The sequence below is a fragment of the Agelaius phoeniceus genome, chromosome 5, assembly GCF_051311805.1.
Source record: "Agelaius phoeniceus isolate bAgePho1 chromosome 5, bAgePho1.hap1, whole genome shotgun sequence".
Taxonomy (NCBI): Eukaryota; Metazoa; Chordata; class Aves; order Passeriformes; family Icteridae; genus Agelaius; species Agelaius phoeniceus.
Genome location: NC_135269.1, coordinates 26,333,069 through 26,356,097, shown reverse-complemented (window position 1 = coordinate 26,356,097; position 23,029 = coordinate 26,333,069). Strand labels below are relative to the sequence as shown.

General features: G+C 48.4%; 1 protein-coding gene across 2 annotated transcripts; it reads left to right on the top strand.

Moving 5' to 3' along the window:
* The first annotated feature begins 590 nt into the window (after positions 1–590).
* On the top strand, positions 591–7,065 carry LOC129119984 (retinoic acid-induced protein 3-like). 2 transcript variants are annotated; one of them, XR_013182356.1, is made up of 4 exons: positions 591–717; positions 3,099–4,117; positions 5,028–5,071; positions 5,748–5,818. XR_013182356.1 is itself a non-coding variant. In XM_054632228.2 (4 exons), exons 2-4 carry the CDS (start codon positions 3,130–3,132, stop codon positions 5,838–5,840), a joined length of 1,062 nt encoding a protein of 353 aa, XP_054488203.1. In that variant the 5' UTR covers positions 591–717; positions 3,099–3,129; the 3' UTR covers positions 5,841–7,065. The 2 variants fall into 2 exon arrangements, 1 of the variants encoding a protein (XP_054488203.1); XM_054632228.2 differs by having other exon boundaries at positions 3,099–4,054; positions 5,748–7,065.
* Positions 7,066–23,029: the final 15,964 nt, after the last annotated feature.

The window sequence follows — 23,029 nt, the reverse complement described above, 5'->3', positions numbered from 1 at the left end:
GGGAAGGAGCCGGGGAAAGCCGAGCTGCCCCTTCCAGGGAAGGAGCCGGGGAAAGCCGAGCTGCCCCTTCCAGGGAAGGAGCCGGTGGCTCTCTCCGGCACGGGTGGAAGGGACAAGCAGAGCAGACGTGTCCCCACACGCATTGCAGCACCTGTTGAGAGCCCGGAGTAACAAACCGTGTCCGGATCCACGCTTGCCACCCGGCTCCGGGCACTGCTCACACACCAAGCCTCCTCACGGCCTGCTTTGCAAGCAGTTTATCGGGCGGGCAAGCAGGCAAAGACACAAAAGGCTGGGAGCAGGGAGGGGACGCACTGCTATTCATAGTGGCGGTCCCCACCCACGGGTGCCAGGAGCCAGACAGGGGAGCACCTTATCAGGGGCCTGGCCGAGCGGCACTCGGCGCTGTCCCAGCGCTCCATCCCCACCCGGCGCAGGGGTGAGTGCCCCGCTGACGTCAGGAGGCCTTCATTTCCTGGCACCGAATTTTCCCCGCCGTGTCCTGTGGGAGAGGAGAGGCGAGGCGGTGGAACTGGAATAGGCGTGCTCAGCCCCACCTCCCCAGCCCTCCAGCTGTTAAAGCTCCCGCAGCGGCGGGCGCGGAGCTGCTGCTCGGCCGGGACTGCGGAGCGGAGGTGTCCGGCTCCTGGTGCGCTGGGAAAGTGCCTCTCCTGGACGGAGCCTCCCCGCTGCCTTCTCCAGGCAGGACCCAGAAAGGTAATTCAGGCGATGTGTTACAGGATCCAGGCTGGGCCTGCCTGCTGCAGCTGGGTTGGGATGGCTGTGCGGGACATGGGGTGCCGCAGCGACCTCAGAGTGCCTCCCGGCCGTGACTCTAGGATGGCACTGCCAGCTGGGGCTGGGCAGAGCTCCCGGGACACGACTGGAAATTTGTGGCCGAATGGGTGTATTTTATGTACAAACATCAATGAAAAAGGCGGGTCAAGTTGGAGGGAGAAGACTCCTGTTCTCTCAAGTGAGAGCTGTGATTTGGGGTGTGCTGTATAAGCTACCACAGCACGGGCTTCTTTGCACGGACTGCAGAGCCCCTTGGAATTCCTAGACACTGCTGGAGGTGCTGGATGAGCACCCAGGAGATGGGGTAGATGCTCTTCATTCCTCATCATGCTACGCAGGACATCTACCCTGGAAAAAAAGAGAAGGCAGTAAAAATGGTTGCAAGTGGCCCAGTTCTCCAAGTCAGGAAGGTTATTTCCATCCCATTTGTTCCTCTGGCTGTGGCTCTTGCAGTCAGCACTGCAGGACCCAAAGCTATGGGTGTGCTCCATGCTGTCATCAGGTCACTCACGCTGGTTCTCTGGGCTCTCCACGTGCCTCAATAGCCAGCACCAGTCTGTGAGCAGATAACCTGATCTAATCAACAGTAAATGTCTGTGGATAAAATTTTAAAATTCTCTCTCTAGATTTTCAGACATTTATTACTCAAAATTGTCCAGATAACCCAGCTATCTGTGCAAGAGATCAGAAATCTTCAAAATTTTGTGTACTTTGATTGTGAAAACTCCTTCATGTGTTATCCACTTATTCCATGTTCTCCATGGGAGTCCAAAGTTCCTGCATATTTGAATAATTTGCATTTTATTGTAGTCAGCCTTTTGAAGAGCTGCACATCTTTTACGCAGTGAGGTTAGAAGCTGGAAAAAATATTTCTCCAATTCAGTTAGAAGCAGGTCCATTGAAGTATCTGTGGGGCTGGGAGTGAGTCAGTGGTATTTTCACCCTTTGTTCATCCCTTGGTTGAATCAACTAACCATTTATTAAAACTAAAATCTGCTGGAAGGGTTTGAGAACCAACTTCATGAGTGCAGTATGTTGTTCTGGAGCAGGGAAATTAAGGCAAATGGCACAATGAGCACTAAAGTCTGCATTTTGCAAGGTTGATTTTTTTTTTTTTTTCTATTAGAAAGCCTGTATTTCCAGTGTGGGTCACCATTTAGGACTGGTTGCTCTTGTTTCATTGTGATACTGTATCTAAACTCCTCTTTTGATAGATTTTAGAGACTCAAGCCTGAGTGAGGAATTTAGTGTTTCAAAATCAGTACCTGGCCCCTGGGGTCTAAACTCCCTCTGTGCATACATAATGGGCCATGATGTGCCTGCAGCCCCCCCACCCCGTGCTGTGGTTTCTGCATATGATTCAAGCTCCCAAGAAAGTAGGGGATTTAATTCCCCTGAACAGCCCACTTAAGCTCTCCTATCCCCTGGGAGACAGGCTTGCTCAGACAGCACTGAAGTCCTTAAGATGAGACAGCAGGAGTGTGTTAGGGACCTTGGCATCGTTGGCTTGTGGACTCCTCAGCAGTGACTTGGTAACTTCTCACACAATGAGCAGCACTTGGCTCTGGTGTGTCAGGCCTCTCGTCAGTGCAAGGCAGTGTCTTGGGGAGGAGACTGGTCTTTGAGACATCCTTATTGCTACACTGCTGTGAAGAAGGAGAGATAGGAGTTCAGGGCTAGTGGTTGGTGGCCTGTATTTGCTGTTGAATTTGGACTAAGAAGGGCTGTGCTGCAGGCATCCGGATTAGTTATCTGCAAGGTAAAAGCTGTTAAAGTTCCCCCTTCATTCATAATGGTAAACCAAAGCCGAAAGTGCCTCAGAGAATGTAAAAGGGGGAAAATGAATGTAAAAGGGAACAATGAGTTTCCTGTTCTGCATTGTTCATGTCTGAATCTCCCTGGTACAAGGTACTGATGTTGTTTGAACTTGTCAGAGGAGTGTAAATTGCATTATGACTACAGCTGCTCTTGTATCACAGAAATGACAAGGCAGTTCAGTCTGCACTGCAGGGCACCAAGCAAGTGCCCTTTCCAGTACCTCACCTTCTCCCTGCTCCCCACACTCCTAAAATGTTGCACAACATCAGGCACAGTGCAGAGGCCATGCAAGGTGAATTGCCTCCTCCTGAGGGGCTTGGCTTGCCTTGGTGGAGAGCCACTGCCAAACCTTGAGGTGACTCTGCTGCCATTGCCCCATGTCCTTAGCACTGTGGTGTCCTTGCCCAGCGAGGTGGGGATGGAGATCTGTCCTGCCTCTCCTTCCCTGCTGTTGACAGCCTGTGCTTTCTCTTTTTCTACAGCCTTGGAGAGGTTGTTCAAGAAGGCAAGAGGATGACAACGTCGCCTCCCCCGGGCTGCGGCAGCATCGGTGCCGACTACCACCTGCTCTGTGACACAGAGAAGGCCTGGGGGATTGTCCTGGAGTCGCTGGCTGCAGCAGGCATCCTCATCACCATTTTCCTCATCTGCTCGCTCTTCTTCCTCATCTGCAAAGTGCAAGACAACAGCAAGCGGCACATGATCTCCGTCTATTTTTTCTTTCTTTTAGGCACGCTCGGTGTTTTTGGCCTCACTTTTGCCTTCATCATTAAACTCAATGAGAGGACTCGTCCCACTCGCTTCTTCCTGTTCGGGGTCATCTTTGCCCTCTGCTTCTCGTGCCTCCTCACCCATGCCTGCAACCTCAACAAACTAGTGAGAGGAAGAAAGCCCTTCTCCTGGCGGGTGCTGCTGCTCTTCCTTGTTTCCTTTGCCCTGGTACAAGTTGTGATCAGCATCGAGTACTTGGTCACCATGTTTGTAAACCAGAGAGAAGAATTCCTGCAAATGGGTCGGGACAATACCAACAAGGACTTTGTTATGCTTCTGATCTACGTGCTCTTCCTGATGGCTCTGACCTTCTTGGTTTCCATGTTCACATTCTGTGGGCCATATAAAAGCTGGAAGAGGCACGGGGCGCACATCTTTGTCACTGTCCTGTTCTCCATTGCCATTTGGGTGGTGTGGATCACTATGCTCATAAAAGGCAACACGGTTTTAGAAAAATACATGTGGGATGATCCTGTTGTGGCCATTGCTCTGGTGTCCAATGGCTGGATTTTCCTGATAATGTATATTGTCCCCGAAATTTGTTTCCTCACCTCTCCTCTGAAGCTAGAGGACTACCCTCCAGAAAATGACTTCTGCCAACCCAAGTTCATAAAGCAGACAACTGGAGTGGACAACCGTGCCTACACCCAAGATGAAATTGTGCAAGGTATGGTGAAGTGGATGACTCCACTGCCCCCCAGCCCTAAGCACCACTCATGACCTAAAAGAGGTGGGAGAGCTGCAAGAAAAGATTTGAAGATGATAGCTAAATGAGAGGATAGGAAGAAGTTTCAGACTGATGAAACTTTGGAAATGCCCATGAAAATTAATCTCCAGACATGAGGGAAATGAGTGAAGACTAATGCAAAGTAATGTGTAGGAGCAGTGACTGAGTAGGAGACTTGCTGCATGTCAGGGCTGCAAATGTAACTCATTATGACCCTGCTATGTCTGGGAAGTCCATGTTGAAAATCAGAAGGGTTTTTTTGTCTCTTAGTGATGCATCAGCTCTTCAGGTCTATCTAGGCTATACCTTGGAGGTTATTTACTCCAATTTTGATCAGGTTCCCATATCCATGTAAGAATGTCATCCAAAAAGGAGGCAAAGAGATCTTTCTTTTCTGTATTAATCTTTTGCCTACTTGGACAAAGCAAAATGTTTCTATCAGTTGAGGTTTCCCAAACCTGTGGGTAGGAGATGTGATTCCTCTGGGTGTGTATTTGCTCCTGGTATCACATTCATCACCTGGACTCAGACCCCCAGGTTTGTGAGAGAATAGCCAAGAAAGGCTGTGCTCTCCCAGGGAATACCCTGAAGGGGGTCTTGTGCATACAAGTGGGAGGGATTTGGCTGGTGGTGGTGACAGTAATTGTGAGGCAATGGGAGGTGTCTAAACTCCAAGGCCACCTGCGTCCTGTTATTTGTAATACCATTCATTCCTGCTTTCAGAAGGAAATATTTAATGTCCTCCACCTATGGATTTTAGCCCATTCCTGCCTGCACACTTCACAGTTAGACCAGTCTAAAAGGAGCTGCTCATGTAGCCACAGACTCTCTGAGTCTCCCTTGATGTGGTATTTCTGAGCTACTGTGTAATGCTAATGCACTAACTTTCCCCTGCCTTTGTCTTGTGACACAGGAAATGTCAACTACTCCCCGTACGCTTCTCACTTTCAGATGAAGGTAAGTTCCTGCCACTGTCACCCGTTTCACCACATGCAGGCTACTGTTCAGGTGCTGGGAGGAAGGGAAGGAGAAGGGGCAAAGACAGATGGGCCTAGAGCAGGCTCTGTGAAGGCAGGCCTCTGCTTTGCATGGAGCCAAGTGCTTCTGTGCCATGTTCATGGAGGTGCCTGTGGCTGGGAGGAAAGAAAGAGCTACGACATGTCCAGGGACATGGGAAGGCAAGAGGGGCCCAATGTAAAGAGGTTATGGTTTTCAGTACTTTGGAATTTGGTACCACATAAGAAGTTCTCTATTCAAGCACAGTTCCTACAGTAGACTGTGCCCTTTCCTAGGAGAGTGTGCTTATTTCCTCAGCCCATGCCCTGAATGTATTCCCATCAGTGCAGATCCAGAGCAGGCAGTCTGTATGTCCATCTGTCCATTCACCAGTCCTCCTTCAGACCACAGCCTAGCCAGGTCTAGAAGCTCACATCATGTTCCCACATGTCCTCTGGTGACCTGTCTCCATCATTAATTTGTTCTGCCAGGATCCTCTTCCACAGCCTTATTGGTCACATTCTTAGGAAACCTTCAGCTCTTTTTTCTCCCTTCCTTCCTTTGTTTTTTTAATAAGCCTTGTTTTATTACTTCTGTCCAGTTTTCAAAGGTAAAGACTTCTGTGCTTCCTTTTCAGGCCATTGAACCCCAGAACGATTTCTCCATCCCTCGCCCCAAGGCCCGGACAAGCCCATACCATGACTACACTGGTGGGAAGAGCCCCATGTAGCAGCTCCACAGTGAGCAGAGACTGAGTGCCCCTCAGAAGAGGCACAGGGAATGGGCCACATGGTGACAAAGGAGATGATCCTGCAGAAGAGTCAACCCACATCAGCAAAAAAGGAGAGGGATCCTCTTTCCCCCACACAGGCACCTTTGTACCTCCCTGTTATTCTTCAGACACAGCTTTCAGACACAGCCCTGGCCATCCTGTCCCTGCTCACTCTGTCTCCATGGAATGGAGCTTCTCTCTTCTGATGAAGGAGCACTCTGGCCTATTTCCAGCAGGAATGCTAGAGAAGCAGGAAGATCATCAGCTGGGTCTGTGACTGGCTTTGCCCCAGACAGGACCTGCTTTAATCAGCTCATGGGGGTGCCTGCACCCCTCATCTGATGGGAGAAGAGGAAGGAGCAGGAGCATCAGCCCTACACATTCCTTCCTCCTGTATACCCACACAGACATCTCAGGTACTACTGAGGACATCTTTATCTATTCCCTGTTACTTTTGTGCCCACTCCCAGCCCTGCCTGGCTGTCCTCCAGAGATCAGTGAAGAAGAGACAGAGAAAGAAAAAGAATACTCCATTTTTCATCTTTATATTTGCTTCCAGCACCTTCCTTATCATCTAGGAGCCATGCTGGAGCTGGGGAAGAAAACTTAAAGGCATAAAACCATCTACACCAATTTACCCTGACACATGTTCCAGTTCATGCTCTAAAATCTTCCTTTCCAGCTCTGGCTCCTGCCCATGTGCCTTAGCTGAGCTCCCCAAGGTGCCTGCCCCCTGCAAACTCTGCCTCCCCACCCCAGCCATTCCAGGCTGTGGATCCCCAAAGACAAAGCCTCTCCCATGTGGCTCCTTGCAATACCCTGGTGGGATATAATCCTGTGAGCCCTGGATCTCAGCCTCTTCCTGAGTGTGTCTGTGGCATTTACACAAACATTTCCCAAGCAGCCAGGTTACAGAGGGCAGACACCCTTCTTCCCATGCATGAGTGAGCAAAAGTGTGTGTGTGCATGTGTGTGATGTGTGGACTGCACCCTGGTGATGAGCAATGAGTCTGCAGAGTTGAATCATTCTGTAACCTGCTTTGCATTTGATAAATAGCTTTCCATGGTATTTCATCTGTAACTACAGAGAGCTCTCCAAGTGGGTGTGTGTGGTACACTGGCGTCTGACACAGCTGTATATTTATTTAGTACTTTGTATATGGACTGTTTAATTAATAAAAACCCAAACAGCCTGTCTATGAGAAACTGCTGTTCTTCCTTGGGAATGTGATTCCTGTCATGGCTGGTGGGGTGGCAGCAATAGCTCTCCATGGGTTGGAGTGGGCCAGCTCTGGGAGGTTGCACTTAGGGGAAAATGGCAGAGAGGTGCTGCTTTGAAGCTGTCATTGTGGCCCAAAGATCAGCTGCTTGAGGGTGCAGAAGAAGGGTTAGTAGCTTCTCCATGCTACTCTTCTTGAATAAAGTTGATTTAATGTTAGGAGTGCTTAAGAAATGAGGAAATACAAATCCAAGCCACAGCAAGCAAATGCCAGAGGAAAGATGTGAACTTTTCATCACTGTGCATGTCTGTGTCTGCTGTGTCAATACTCCTGTATTTATTCACTTGTCTCTTGTTGGGTACTTGCATGATCAAGAATAGGAAAGGAGCTTGTAGGTATGTAATTCAGTTTGTAAAAAGATGTCTTTCTGAATACATGTAATATTTTTATTTGAAAGTAGAAACAATATCAAAGCAAAATCGTATCAGTGAAGATGATAATAATTTTTAAACCTCCTGATAGTATGAGGCTGTAATTTCCCTTTTTAGAGAATACTCTCTGATGAGATTCTACATGGTGTGTTATGCCACCACATACCCTTATGCTTGGCAAGTAACCCCCTGCCTCAGGCACAGTGAATCAGGCAGCCTGGGTCTTCCCCACTCTGCCCACCAGCACTGAAGGGCAGCACAAGGACATCTGAGGCTTTTGAATCCCTTGGCATGAGACAGATGCCTCCTAAGGATTGATTTTTAAATGTATCACAGCAGAACTTGCCTTTTTCTAGTAAATTTGAGGTGGAAATGATGCTAACCATCCCTCCTCTTCTCTCTTCCACCTACACAGTCCTCAGGTGTAACACAGGAAGAGGGACAAAACTCAAGGATGCTAATATAATATTGGAGAGCAGGCTGGGAAAAGGGTTTGTGAAGCCATGATGAAACTTGTTGACTTGCAGACTGAAGGTAGGAGGGATATGCTTGAAACAGCACCTAACTTTCAAGAAATTAGTTTTTCAAGCAGATGTGGTGTCACTGTTAACTTTAGTATGTCCCAGGATGATTCAAAAATATGTTGAAGGAGAGGCAGCTCCTCAGCTTCAGTGGAGTCTGGTGGAGCAAAGGAGCAGGCTAACAGGAGAAACAGGAGTGAAGTGTGCTCTTACCATGTGTTTTCCATATCCCAGACACTTGCCAACTCCTTCACTAAACCTCCCAGTGTGCCTTGGCCCCAGAGGCAGCAGAACTAGGCGGGATGAGAGACACCCTATGCACTCCCATTGATTCAGGGCATGGCGATTTTCTTGATTATTTGGTTGTTACTGTGCATGCTGCTTGGCAGAGAAGGAAAATCTCCTTCCATGGATTTAAGAGTGCCTTTTAGAGTAATTTTTTAAACCTCTGTGATGACACAAATACTAATCTGCCCAGAGTTATTTTGCACTTGTTTGATACTAAGGCAGCTTTGTGTGAGAGCTCATTGAAATGCCAAAATAAACATGAGTTTCTGTGGAACTTTGCACTGCTGGGTAAGGGGTGCTGCTGTGCTGCAGGCTTCTCACACCTCAGGAGAGACTTCTGGAAAAGCAGCAGTTTCCTCTCTCCTTATAATTGAGCTTAAACCAAACCAGCTGCCGCTTAGTCACAAACACACAGCCCAGGGAAATCCTAAACTGGTTGGGCCAGACAGACTAGACCCAAAAGGAACAAGTGAGTTGAGGAGGCAGGATCCTCGTGCAGTTTCTTCTGAAAACCTGCTCACTGGGAGGCCTGTAAGCCCAGTCAGGCTCATCCCTCTCCCTATCCCTCTCCCTTGCTGGTGGTGCTTGCAGGTGCTCTGCCTTCAGGGCCCTCTGCTTTCCTGTCCCTCCTCTCCCTGTTGAAGGAGACCAGAGAGCCAGAAATGTACACACCAGAGCAGGGTTGGCACAGAGCACACCTGGATTATGAAAGCAGCCAGGATTATCAGGAGGCAGGATAAACTGCTGAACTTCAGGTCAGGGGTGTCATGGGAAAAGAGCAAAAAAGGACAAAAACACTGTTTGGTCCCAGGACCTTCAGGGTCACCATCCCATGGCCTTGCCAGGGCTGCAGGGCTCCACGTGCCTGGGCAGGAGTGAACACGGAGGGTGCAATAAACCCTTGGAGCACAGACCCATGCCAGTGGGAACACAACTTGGAATAGGGAGGGGCCTTGCTGGGGTCACCTCCCAAGTGCTCCCTATCCCTTCTGGCAGCTGGTGCCAGTGCCACCCTCCCTAAACAAGATTTTTCTTTGAGAGGGATTCACCCTCTTCCTACAAGTCTGTAGTCCTTGGTGTGGCACAGGGGTCATGAATCCCTCTTCCTCAGCTGGGGCTGCTTTCTCCAGGCTCACAGGGCCAGGTGATCACTTTAATCAGATCTGCTCCCCAAGGAACAGAATCACAGGGCCACAACTTGTGACAGCTTTTGGTCCAAGTGTGCATGTTGCTCCTTGGCCAAAGGTGACTGACTGTCTCACAGCTGGGCTGACAGCACAGGTGGTGTGTCCAGTGCCCAGTTACAGCAGTCACCTCCTCCCATACTAACCTTACATTGTAGGTTGCAGTGTTCTCATCACACTGGACCAGAACCAGAGGTAGCTGAAGAGGAGCAATGCCTCCCATTTCCCTGTCCCTGACAGAGGCAAAGTGAGCAGCTGGGAGCAGCCTCCTTCAGCCGTCCCTGGCAGCTGCACTACAGCCTGTGAGCAGCACCTAGAGGGCAACAACACTCGGGAGCAAGAGACAGCATTCAGCCCGCCCTACACTTCCCCTTACACTCTGTTCTTACACACACACACTCCCCAGGGAGGGACCGATTTTGCAGCTTCTTAAAGACAAGAGCTCAAAAAGCTGCCATTGTGAAAGTCGTGTGTGAGTAATACATGGGATGCCTCTTGCTCTATTCTGCCCCAAGCAGAATATTCTGCTCCCTTTAAAGTGTAAGCTGACAGAACATGCAGGGAGCTGGTGGTTCTGAGAATCCACAGAGTTCTTCCTTGTTTCCAGCTCTTTCCTACATTTTAGTAGGTTTAGTGGTACTATAGAGTCACTCAATGGTTTTGTTCAGGTGGGACTTCTGGAGAGGTCCAGTCCAGCTTCTGCCCTGAACAAAGTTCATCTCCAAGACCAGTTTGAGGTAAGCTTTGAATATCTCCAAAGGCAGAGATCACACAATTTTTTGGGGTCCCTATGCTGATGTCTGACTGCTCTCATTGGGACTTTTTAAAAAACCTGTGTCTAATCAGAATTTCCATTCTTGCAACTCCTCTGTCATCCTTTGACCTTTCACTGTGCACGTCTGAGAGAAGTCTGGTCCCATCTTCTCCATAGCACCCATGTAGTTAATGGACAAGAGCTCCTGGATCCCCCTTAGCCTTTCCTCTGATGACTAAGCAGGTCCCTCAGTCTTTCCCCCTGGTGACATGGTCCAAGCACCTCCGAAAGGTCTCAGCAGCTCCCCTGCCAGACTTGCTCCCCTTGTTCAAGCTCTGTGGCAATGAGAGACCTAAATTGGACACAGTACTCCAGATAGAACCTCCTGAGCACTAAATAAAAGGGAATAACCAATTCCCTCACCTTGCTGACTCAACCCTTACTCAGACAGCCTGGTATGTTGTTGGTGTACATTGCCATAAGTGTTCATTGCTGGACAATGCCTTCTTCAAGCTCATTTTCCCCAGCACCAGCTACTCCCTTTGCCCTGGAGGAGCTTGTGTGGGTTACAAATAGAAGGGACTGAACAGTCCTGAGCTTCCCTCTGTAAGGCAGGTGGTTTTTGGCTGGAGCCAGAAATAGCACCCAAGGCCACTGAGCTGAGGGCTGCAGTGGCAGCTGCCTCTCCTAGGAGGAAGCCCTGGAGAAGGAAACCCAAGAGCTCCTGCTCAAATTTGCCTGCTTTCTGGGGCCCCGAATGCAAAGTGGAGGTGTGCCTCAGTGGCAGCAAGCCCAGCCCTTGAGTGCCGCTAGGTGTGTGTCCCTGCACCCAGGCTGGGGTTGGTGAGCTGCTGGTGAGCAGCTGCACTCAGTGGAGCTGTGCACTCGGGGGCACCCAGCCACGGGGACTCAGCTGCCTCTGCCCCAGGCAGCCTGTGACACTGCTCTGGCAGTGAGGGACAATGGCCACCAGAGTCTCTGCCGGGGGTCCCTGCCCCACTCCAGCCACCTTGGCTCCTTTGGGCCTGGGACATGTCCCCTCTCCCTGCCTGCAGCACACTCACCCAGTACTTTCCTATTTAGGATTCTTTCCCTCCCTTAAAGTCAATATGCACTGCCACAAGCAGTTTCTAGGGAAACTGGTGTTTGCTTTGCTTTTGCTATGGTGATGAGTGAAGCACTCTGCTAGATGTGAGTGCCATTTTCTCCAAGACATTCTGAAGGCATGGAGCAGGAGCTGGCCTCCTGTCTGACCAGGCTGATTTTATCTGCATCTGTCTCCAGAGACAGCCAGGGCTGTGCCTGGCTGAGTGGTTTCTCCCATCAAACTGGTTACAGGTGCATTTGAGGAGAAAGCAAAGGCTGTGGCTTATAAAATGGGCATCTTGCTCTCTAACTAATTAGTCAAAAGCTGAAATAGAATGCTGTGTCTCCAACATACGTCGCTGTCTTCTGTTTCTCTCTCAGAACAGTCTGTAGTGAGGATCATATGCTTGAGTATAGAGAAATGCTGGAAATTTTTGATGACATCTCTAATCATGGACAGAAAAGGACCTCAATATTCACTGGTACTGCTCCTTGCTCAACGCTATAAGAAAGTATGTTTTCCTGCAAATCATCTCTTTCCTGGTTTTGCCAGACCAAACAGGCACACGTGAATCTCGGAGGTTAGGCACCGAGGGGCTGCTCAGTGTCACTCGATCATCCCAGAGCGCCCCTATAATCCAAAGAGCAGGCTGTTCCTGCAGGCACTCTGTTTTAGCAGTGCGAACCTCCCTCTCTCACAGGCTGTTGTCACGTCCTCAGCCCCTACCGCAGCCACCTGAGCCTGGTGCCAAGGGCGAAATAAACGAGGCACACACCGGTTCCGAGAGTGATCCCAGCACCCGCCCAGTACCCACGGTGGGTGGGCCTCGTCCCACTGCCCTAACTCTGGCAGCATTGAAAGCAGGGCCCTCGAAAACAGGGAGGGAGGGAGGGTGCGAGGAGAGGAGAGGAGCCGGCGGTGGGATTGAGGCCCCGCGGGCGGCTCCTGCTGCCATTCCGCCAGCGGCCGCCGGGCGGCGCCCTCGCCCCGCGGAGCGAGGGGCTGGAGCCGAGCGGGGAAACGCGCCCGGCTCCGGCAAGAACCGAGCCCGGGCGGGACAACCCGCGTCTCAGCTCTGCTTTGGTATTAGCACTCTTAATATCATCATCGTCATCATCATCATCATCATCATCATCATCATCATCATCGTCATCATCATCATCATCACTACTACTACTATTATTATTATTAATAATAATAATAACAATAGCAACAACAACAAAACAACAACAAAACAACAACAACAATAACAATAACAATAACAACAACAACAACAACAATAATAATAATAATAATAATAATAATAATAATAATAATAATAATAATAATAATAATTTAATGAGATTATTTCATGGCCTTACCTTGAACTTCTGTAAACTTTGCAATTTTACCACCATTAAATTATTTCTTTGACTCAGCTAATGTTCCAATTAAAAATAAAAACACAAAAACCCCACAAATAACTATAACTTTCCAGCTGAAAAAAGGAAGCTTCTCCACTGTGATGTTCTACTTGTTTTATACAGCAGCACAAAGAGCTTGTCGCTGAACTCGCTTTATTTTCAGCACAGTTTAGTTTGATTTCAACTAGCCTCTTCCTGACTGTCTGCACTTCAGCTGCTGGAGGGAAATGGTTGCCTGGAGAGGCTGCTGCCCATCTTTGCTGAGGTGTCTGTGGTCAAGGAAATCAGTCAGCACCCAGACCCCGCACTGCAGATTCCTGGTGCTTCACAAGGTTGCAGGACATGGGCAATTGCTTGGTGGGCAATAAGTGGGCATGCTTGTGTCAGACTGACAGTCCAGGCAGAGTAGGGATCACCAGCTCTGCTCCCCATTCTGTGCAGTCTCCCAGATGGAGGCCACCAGCTTCTGGGCTGGCCTAGGTGGGACTATGCCTGTCAGAAAGCCAGGAGGCCCCCAGTGTCAAAGCCTGGGGTATCTGGCAACAACGTGGACAAATCTATTATACAAAGAAGAATCAAGTCTTTGTCCTTTGTCCTCCTCACCCATCACCACCATCAGTACTATGTACAGAGACTGTGTTGTGGTTCTCCTTTGTCACATCCAGAGTTTTGGGTCAAAATCAGGAAATTATTTGTGTGAGATGAGACATCGACAGGGCCAAGATTAAATGCCCAGTCCTTAAGCACAAGTCAGCTCAAAAGCAGGTGGATTCACTGATGCAAGGATGTGTGTGCTGAGCCAAGGCATGCTCAACTCTTCAGAGCAGAGGCTGATGGAAGGACTGTGGGACAGTCACAGCACTGCTTCAAATGACCTGAGAGGTGTCCAGTCAGTTCGTGCAGCATTGCAGTGACACTGTCCCCCTCTCTGCTACCCTGCTCCTGCCCCAGGAGGACATCGGCTCTACTGCCCGCTGTGCTTTAGTGAATTCCCTGAAAGCCGAACAAAAGCCTGTCCGGTGTGAGGGCACGAAACCTGGATCCATGTGTTTCACCGAGACATCGGCTCCTCAGCAGCCAGGCGGGGGCACTGCGGTATCTGCATCCACCGTGGGCACCCGGTTCCGCTCCTCCGAGCCACCCAGGGCGCACCAAGAGACGCCACGAACCATTTCTAACCTATTCAAAGCGTTCGAGTGAGTTCACCCCAGATCAGTAGTTCCTTCCTTGGTGGTGATCACATTTTTCATCCGGCAGCAGTAGTTCTAATGCCAGATTTACTGAGGCGTCTAGCCCTGGTTCTGGCTACCAAATCCTCGGACAAGAAGGGTGGGAGGAGGGTAAAGTCCTCTCGATGCAAGTTTCATTAGGAGTTTTTACTTTTTTTGAATATAATTTGTCTTTATCGTCTGGTAATACTCTCTAAAAGTGGAATCAACTTTGTGGAATGAATGAGGAAATGGTGAAAGAAGCTGCATGCTCCTTTACAGTATCCCAGAGATGAAACCCTTGCTAGTGTCTCACCTGATTTCTGTTTCACAGTGCACTCTTGAAATGTAGTCAGCTTTTGGAGCATGCTCTGCCTCCAACTGTGCATACAATGCTCTCACTGAAATTAATAGAAGCATGATGATACATTTGAAGTGAGAACATTGGGGGAAAAAAGTTAAATTCTTACAGGTACAATCAATAGCAAAAGGTTCTTTTACTTTAGTTCTCACCTTAGAGACATCTATAGGTCTAAGTACCTAAGGAATCATTTTTATGGCTATATGTGTCTTAGCATAATCCTAAGAAATAAAAAAACCATGAGCTTGGAAACATAAGGATTTCAAAAACATGTCTTTATAGCCTCCTTCTTAACAGAGATTTGTTACTGTGTTTACCCCACTGTCTCAACCCCAGTCCTATCCTGGGGAATGGAGAATTCTTTGTGTTTGATGGGATCATCACAATACACGTGGACAAGGTGCTGGTCACCAGTTTGCATTGGTAACCTTAGATGTGCTATTCAGAAATTCTGCTGTCTTGTTTTGATATGTCTTTTGAGTTGCTAAGAGTCCTTCAGAAGGTCTTCCACATCCACATGTTTATCCTTCTGTCATGATGGGGAAATGATACTTCCTACATTGAGGGCAGAAGGTGAAGGTCAAATTTTCACCATGCCCAGGTGCTTGCTCACCCACACACCCAGGTGAACTGCTCTGTGTCATTCAGAAAAGAGGGTCACACCTGGGCTGCTTCCAGGCAAGGACTCAAACTACAGGAACTGGTGGAGTCACCATGCCTGGAAATGTTAAAAAAACCCCAAGCAGAGATGGAATTTAATGGTGTGGCTTAGTGAGTATGGTGGCATTCAATCGAAGGTTGGACTTGGTGATCTCGGGGGTCATTTCCAAGCTATGATACTGTGCCCTCCTTCCCCTCCCTACAATGGAGAAATGCTCCCACCAACATCTGGTTTGCAGGACAGAGGGGCCCAAACAGGTAGGACAGTTCTTCTGAGCAGCAGCCTTACTCAGAAGGGACACTACTATCAAGTATAAGGTTAAGATCCCTTTCTGGAGGAGGATGTCCTTTCACCTAGCATTGCTCATCTGCTTAAATGGAAGCCTCTGTAGGAAGAAATGAGGAGGATCAAAATATCAGGATGCTCTTAGGGCACAAAGTAAGGGGATGTTTGGTATAGGTCCTCACATTCAGACAGTCCTGCTGTCCCTGGCACTCAGCTGCAAACCAAGCACAGAAGCTCAGTTCAGCCCACACTGGCAGCTGGACCCCAGGATCTCTATGGACCCTCCACTCCAGCACTCATATTTGGCCTGTCCTGCTCTACCAGTTAGGTGAAGCAAGTGCAATTTCCCAGAACAAGCTGCATGCCTGCCACTTCTGCTGTGTAAAGTCAGCCAGCAGCATCTTGCTGCAGAGATTTCACAAGAGGGAGGAAGTCATGGGTTAGTTGCACTTGGTCAAGGGCTTTTCTGGCTGCAGCTACGCCTGGCTGAAACTCCCAATCCTTGTCTCATGAGCTGGACCAGATCTGCAATCATGAGCAGACATCAGGGGGAATGGGAGCATCTCCCAGTCAGGCAGAATGGCCTCCTGTCTCCCTGGGCAGAGCAGCTGATCTGCAGCTCCCTGCACCCAAACCATCCATCCTCCCATTACACCATGGCCTCCTCCCTAGTGCCCATCTGCTACCCTGGCCAAGGGGAGGAGAAGAGCAGGAGTGGAATGTAATCCTGTCACGTTGTGCTGACAGGGAGCATTCATCCTTTGCAGCTTCCTCTGAGCATCTGTAGCGCTGCTTTTCCTGTCTCAGCTCCGTCCAGCTCTGCAGGTGAATTCCTGAAAGGCCTGTGAACTAACTGTGCCTTCTTAAAGACCTGAAGAATGAGGACATTATTTACTTTGCTTGTCGATGGGCATCAAATGGTGTGAAAGAAATGTATGCCTCAACTCCATCACTATCTGGGACCAAAATAGCAGATAAAAGGAGAAAATCTGTGGGAGTTATCATTATATGGAGTTGCCATGGAAATAGCATGAGAGAACTTGGAGGAGAGCTGACACACTATGTCTCCAGGAGGGCATAAATCTCCAGCTAGCCTCACTCCTTTTTATCACATTAACAGGCAATTTTTTTTGCTTCAGCAAGAGGTGGGAAAACATCAAAGCACAGTTCTGACATTTTTGTCTATCCCTTGATTTCTCTGATGCAGACCTCCATGACCCCTCAAGAAACAGAAAAGTGAACCTTAATGCTATTGGTAAGTTGCCCTAGAAACCATTTAATAATTTCGGTAAAATGGTAAGAGGGATGTAATTTTAAGCAGAAAATTTTACTGACTTTTGTGAAATCATATTAAAAAAAACCCCTTTATTAAAAGTGTACAATTCTAAGACTTTTTTTTTTTTTTAATAAAAAATTATGCACTTCATTTAAAAGGTTTTTTAAATGCTGATTTCTAAGGAAAAGCATTACAATTTGAAGGATCTCTTTCAGGTGAGGTTGCTGTCTTGTGCCATCGCACTGTTCTGGGAAGTCTGTTTTATTCTCTTCTCTCAGTTTAAAAATGGGATTTGGCAACTATCTCACCCCCCCTCCCTAATCAGGACAGGACAGCCAATTCCTGAGACTTCCCAAACACAGCTCCGAGGCTCGATGCTGTATGGGATGCCATCCTCCTGCTCACAGGCCCAGCTCTCCCTCCCGCCCTCCCTGCAGGCCATGGGTCACTGCCTGGTGGCCAGTCCCCTCTCAGGGCCATCGGTGGTGCTGTGGTAATGTGACCCAGAGTGACCCTGAACCATCACCTGGCTGCTGCCATCCACTGCACCTGAGCACAGGTGTGCAAGTGTGAATGAACCAAACCACTTCTGCTCACCAACCAAATTGTTCTCCATGCCTGTAAGGCCTCACGTTTTGTTCTGCTGTATTATTGCTCCAATTTTGCAAAATGTTTTCCCAGGATATGGGTTTACCTGCCTTACCTTTCACCCTTTCCTGGGGCTTAGGCTGCTGCAGATTGTTACTGAGCACCTTTAGAGGCCAGAAGGACACTCAGCCTGCAGCCAGGCTCTACAGGGCCTGGACAGGAAATCCTGGAGCAGGGCAGCAGCAAAGCCTTCATGTTTGTACCTGCTCCCCTTCAGCAGAGCCCTTAAGTGGAAAATGAAAAAAGCCTCCAACAGGACCTGATCCTCCCCACCCACCTGTACCAATGCATCGGCCCTGCCTGAGCACTGCAAGGGCAAGTGAGATGAAAGGAAGCAGAATAGCAAGAGAGGAAGACAAAGAGCATGGTCCCCAAATGTCCCTCTAAGAGTCAATTCAAGTTATGTTCCAGCTATTGACCCAGTTATTTCTCAGAGCACCACCTCACCAACTGAATTTCCACCATATTTGTGACTCCACTTGCAAAACCTGGAATTCCAAGAGATATAAAGGCCTACATTTTGAAAATCAGAATTGCTAAAGTCATGGAATTAATTGGTGTGTGGTGACAACTTTGGGCCAGGCTTCTTCTTTGGCTTATAGCTATCACATTTGCCATAATGGCAGAAATTTCAAGTTTTTTCCCTAAGGCTGTCTTAAAGAAAGGGAGGAAGGAGAGGTGAAGGGAGGAAGGTCTCTTTTGACACCTGCATTTCTAAGAAAAAAGTCTCACAATTATCTAAGAACAAAACTTGTGTTAAGTTCCTGTTGATTGTTTTGTCTCTTTGCTCAGCATCAATTTAATATAAAATTATACACATAATTTTATAAATGCTATTTATAAAGCTGTGGATACATATTATGCATATTTTGTGCCAAAATGAATCCATTTTTACCCCTATGAAATGACAAGTCCCAAACACTGAATAATTCCACAGGGGCTATTTTTAAGGCACTTGGTGGTGCATTTGTTGCTGAGTAGCATCTCTCTGTCTATAGCCATGGGAATAGACACCATTTTTAGCTTCTCATAATTCAGGAGCTGGAATCAGTCCAGAAGAGTTTGCCACACAATTTGAAAGGCTATTTATGATAAAGGGATTTGTGGATTATGGGATCAAACATTTCAGAAAACAATTGTGCTTACCTTCCCATCAGGACTGTCTGGGGAGCTCGTATTCATCCCCTTGCTACATGTCCCAGGAGCAGGCACTGCAGTCACACGGAAACTCTGTCAGGGTGGCAGTTCCCAGGATATTTTCCTCATCTCCCGGGGGTGCCTGGTTGTGCCTTGCTGCTTTCAGCAGAGTTATCTGGGAGCAGGTGCCTTCAGTATTGCTTCAGGATCGTTATTTTCATTTGTTTCTTTCCAAATAAAGGAAAAACATCCAAAGCTTTTTCAAATGTTACTGCCCTACCATCAGGAGTGGGAGTAACTTGAAAGGTGAAACAAAAATCCCTGTCTGTATCTGCAGTTTTTCGCTACATTATGTGCATTCTGGGCTTCCTTTCAAAATAAACAAATCTTTAAAGGCCAAAACCGAAATCATATGCTTCAGAAATAAGCCTGCATTTTTCTCTCTTATTCAGAAATAGCATCATCATGATGAAAAATAGATGAACTCCTGTTGCCTGTGAACAAACCAGCTCTGTGGAGAGCTGTCTCCAGCCAAACGACTCCCCTGGCTCCAGATCTGGCCTTCATTCCTGGATTCAGAGAGATGTCCTGGGCAGCCCCTCTGAAGCTGATACAAACCACTCGAGCACCTGAGGGCAAAGTGGGGAAAGGGCAGTGCCCACCCCACGTGTGAGCAGTGCCACCGTGCCAGTGCCACGCCCAGCGAGATGGGAGAGCTGTGGCACGAAGCTACAGTGGGGTCAGCACACGGGCAGATTAACAAATACACCTGGGAGGAACAAAACCACGCCTGGGCACCCTGTGTGCTTGAAACTACACCCATTTTTCCCACCTCTATTTGCTCCAGGCCCTGTTACCCCATTTGGATCAAAACCTGCAGGACTGCTTTCATCATTTTGCAATCAGCTGGGCAGGTTTCCAACCGGAGGGTGTTGTAGACCAGGTTCCCAAGACACAGTATCTCATAAAATTGTCATTTCTGTTTCCCTCCCTGCCCTGGGACAGGGAGGAGTGCTCAGAACAGTCCCAGCTGCACTTTGTGCCTCAGGATTTCACCCCTCCAGGGAAGCAGTGCCAAAGATGTCCTCAGAGGAAGAGCATTGCTTTTACAAAGGCGTATACCCGAGTCTTGTGCAAAGCAGATGGCAACGCAGCATGAGGAGAGTCAGGCAGGGAATTTCCAGGGAGATCTTTGCTCCCTGGGCCCTGCTGTAGGGAGGAGATGTAGTCTGTCTCAAGGCAGGGCTGGAGGAGCTGGGAGGAATCTCTGGTTCCTCTTCTGTGATTAACTGTGCTGAGCCCCCACAGCACAAGCCCTGTTGAAAGGGGCTCGTCAGTCTGCCACCAGCATCCCCCAAGGCAAGGGGCTGGTGAGGGAGGCACGGGGCACCAGAGACACTGCACTCAACCACCCTCACACTGCCCTCCCCACACACAGCACAGCCACGGCACCAGCCTTCTCCTTCCCACACCTCCACAGCACTCCTTCTTCCCCTCCAGCCCTGGTACTCCCACACACAGGTATGGGTGTGCAGGTGTGTCATGGTTTAACCCTGGCCAGCAGTGAAGCATCTCACAGCTGCTCGCTGATTCACCCACCCTGGTGGGGAGGTGCAGTAATCCATGGTTCTCTGGGCTTTGTATGGGTCCAATCCAGCTAGCTGGAGCCCAAGCCCACACGGACCTGCATGGACTGAAGATAAAAGACGAGAAGGCTCTTCCCACGTGGGGACGAGTATCCTGTTCATTGGCTTGGGATGGGACACTGCTGGCCACAGTGACCCCCCAGGCAGGAAAGAGGCCGAACCTTTACCTGCAGTGGGGTTTTGTCCCCCAGGGGAAAGGGGACGGGGAAAGAGGACCGTGGCCAATGGGATGCCATTGGGGAGGGGCGAGGGGAGGGGATCCATGGGGCCAGGATACCACCAGGGGTGTAGGAAGGAGTGCATGGGGAGAAACCATGGGATGAGGAAGGGGGAATAATCTAATGACATACCACACTCAGTACAAAATTCCCGTTACCCAGTGCAGAACAACTACTAAATAAACTACTTAGTGCAGTACAACACGGATGGGCAACAGAAGCAGAAGAATTAGAGAAAATTCCTGGGTTGAGATAGAGACAGTTTAATAGGTAAAGCAAAAGCCTTGTTTGCAAATAAAGGAAACCAAGGAATGAGTTCACCACTTGCCATGGGCAGGTAGGAGTTTCAGGACACCAGGGCCCCATCACATGGAACAGTTCCTCAGCAAGAAAAATGACACCACTCTGAACATCCCCCCACCTTCTTCCCCCCACTTTATATGCTGTGTGGCCCCATAGGGAATGGAGTATCAGCTGGGGTTAGCTGTCCCAGCTCTCTCCCCTCCTGCTTCTTGTGCACTCCTGGCCTACTTGCAACAAGAAGCAGAAGAGGCCTTGGCTCTGTGTAAGCATTGTTCAGCAATAGCAAATACACCCTGTATTATCAACACTGTTTTCAGCACAAATCCCAAGCACAGCCCCACACCAGCTACTGTGAAGAAAATCAACTCCATCCCAGCCAAAACACACACAAAGTGGAAGCAAGGTGCTGGAAAATGAGAGGCATGGTAATTACCCAAAGAAACACCACTGCAGTAACCATTCCCCTCAAGGTACCCAGACTAAATAATACTACAGTTCGTTAAAGGTACTTCAATGAGCCAGCACATGTTGATTTTGAAAGATGTTCCTTCACAAAGCTGAGTCATAAAGAAGATTGAGAAGGTCTATAATCAGTGTTTAAACAGCCTAGAAAGATCTACCAGCAAGGGAGTGCCCAAAATTGTCATGATGTACACTATCTTTTATTTCAATGCTTTGCTTTAAGTAAAAGGCTTCATTTATTTCATTTGTCCGGGTACAATGCACTTCAAATTTCAGATCTCCTCTTACTCACAGCAACATTCAATTCTGTTGATCTTGTACTTCACAAGTTGTGTGGGAAGGTGTCTGAACTTTTTGTCTAATCAGAGAATTCACTTCAATTGGTTTTTTGGACTCCAATTAGGAAAGGCCTTAAATTAAACACTAGGGATATAAGAAAAAATGAATAAGATTGGAAAACACTGGAAAAATACTTGAGAATAGTTGCCATGGCAATCCTTCTCTGCTTTCATGGGCTGAAGAAGACACATCCCAAAACCAAACCTCTCTTAGAACCCACCTAAAGGGGTGGGTTAGCTTCCAAGTCAGGGCACAGGTGGGTGGGTGGTGCAGTTGCCCAGGCTGGGCTCTGCTGCCTCACCAGAAGGAGCCCCAGAGTCGAGTCACATTGCCAGGGACACATTGCACACCCAAGGTCATTCGAGTCACAATGCACATCAGGCTGATGCAGCACATGGTGTACTGCAGGATGTGGTTTCTGGGATCTTTCACTTCCACTGGTACTTTTAAAAATCTGCACCTTAGATTCAGGCTTCTCAACCCTGTCTTCTCACAGGGACGGCACAAAAGATTCATCTAAGACTCCCTTGGGACCTTGGGCTGCTGATCAGTCAGACTTCACACTCAGTCTAAGAACAGTGCAGCTCCTTTCACCCCAGCCACTCAAATTTCTCTCATGGGCGTGTGCAGCAGTGAGAGGTAAGGGGGTGGCATGCACCCAACTCCCACCTCGGTGTAGGGTCTGGATGCAGAATTAAGCAGACAGAGTCTCAGGAATCAAGCAGCATTTGCACTGACCCATCTTCTGCAGCAGCTCCCACAGAGGACTAGGAAAAAAGCATCTGCCGCGGCTGAAACCTGTCTTGTGCAACGGATTCTGCTGAGAGCAAAGCAGAGATTATGAATGAGCTGACAAAACCAGCCTGCTGTTGGCATAGGCACCAAGCAGAGACAGAGTAGCTATGCTGGAAGTGTTTCATCCATTACTGTCAGAGAAGTCACTTTTACCACTGATCCCACTCTAATAAATCATGTTGCCAAGCAGTTTTATAGAGGCGTTATACATCCAAAGCTACTTATGGTCCTGTTAAAAGAGATGCATTTCTTTTTTAGCTCACTGTGGCTGAAATGCTGTCACAGAAGAAAGAGAGCTGCTGCTCAGAGTGCTATTCTAAAAGAAGTATTATTGTAATTAAATAGGGAGGGACGATGTGAGCTAGGAGCCACAATCTTCCTGCTCTGACCCATCGCCTTGGGGCAGCATTGCAAAACTGAAAATTTGTGACCATAAGCACAATAGCTGCTCACACACTCTTTGCCACGGGGATTGATGAAAATGGGGAAATAATGATGTTACTTCCTCACTCACCATAGATCACCCATCCCCTCAAAGTGACTGGAGTATTATAAGTCTGGCAAGATGTATATGGACAACTTAACCAATTAGCTCTTTTATAAGGGCTGTCATCCTCTTAATGCAGTGTTAGATATATTAAAGCATGTGTCTACAAAGTAAAGTATTCCTTTCTGAAGCTAACAAAGCTCTCATTCTAGCAGTCTTAAAACTTCAGCCTGCAAATGCTCACCCTGGGGCTGCATTCACTCTAGTGAGTTATTCAGTGACTACAGAAGCCAAACAATAGATCAAAGTAGCTGGTCTGCATACACATATACATACATTTATACCCATATGCATGTGTGTATACACACACACACACACACACACACATATATATATATATAGGGTTTGGCATGGTTAATACCAGCAAGAAAAT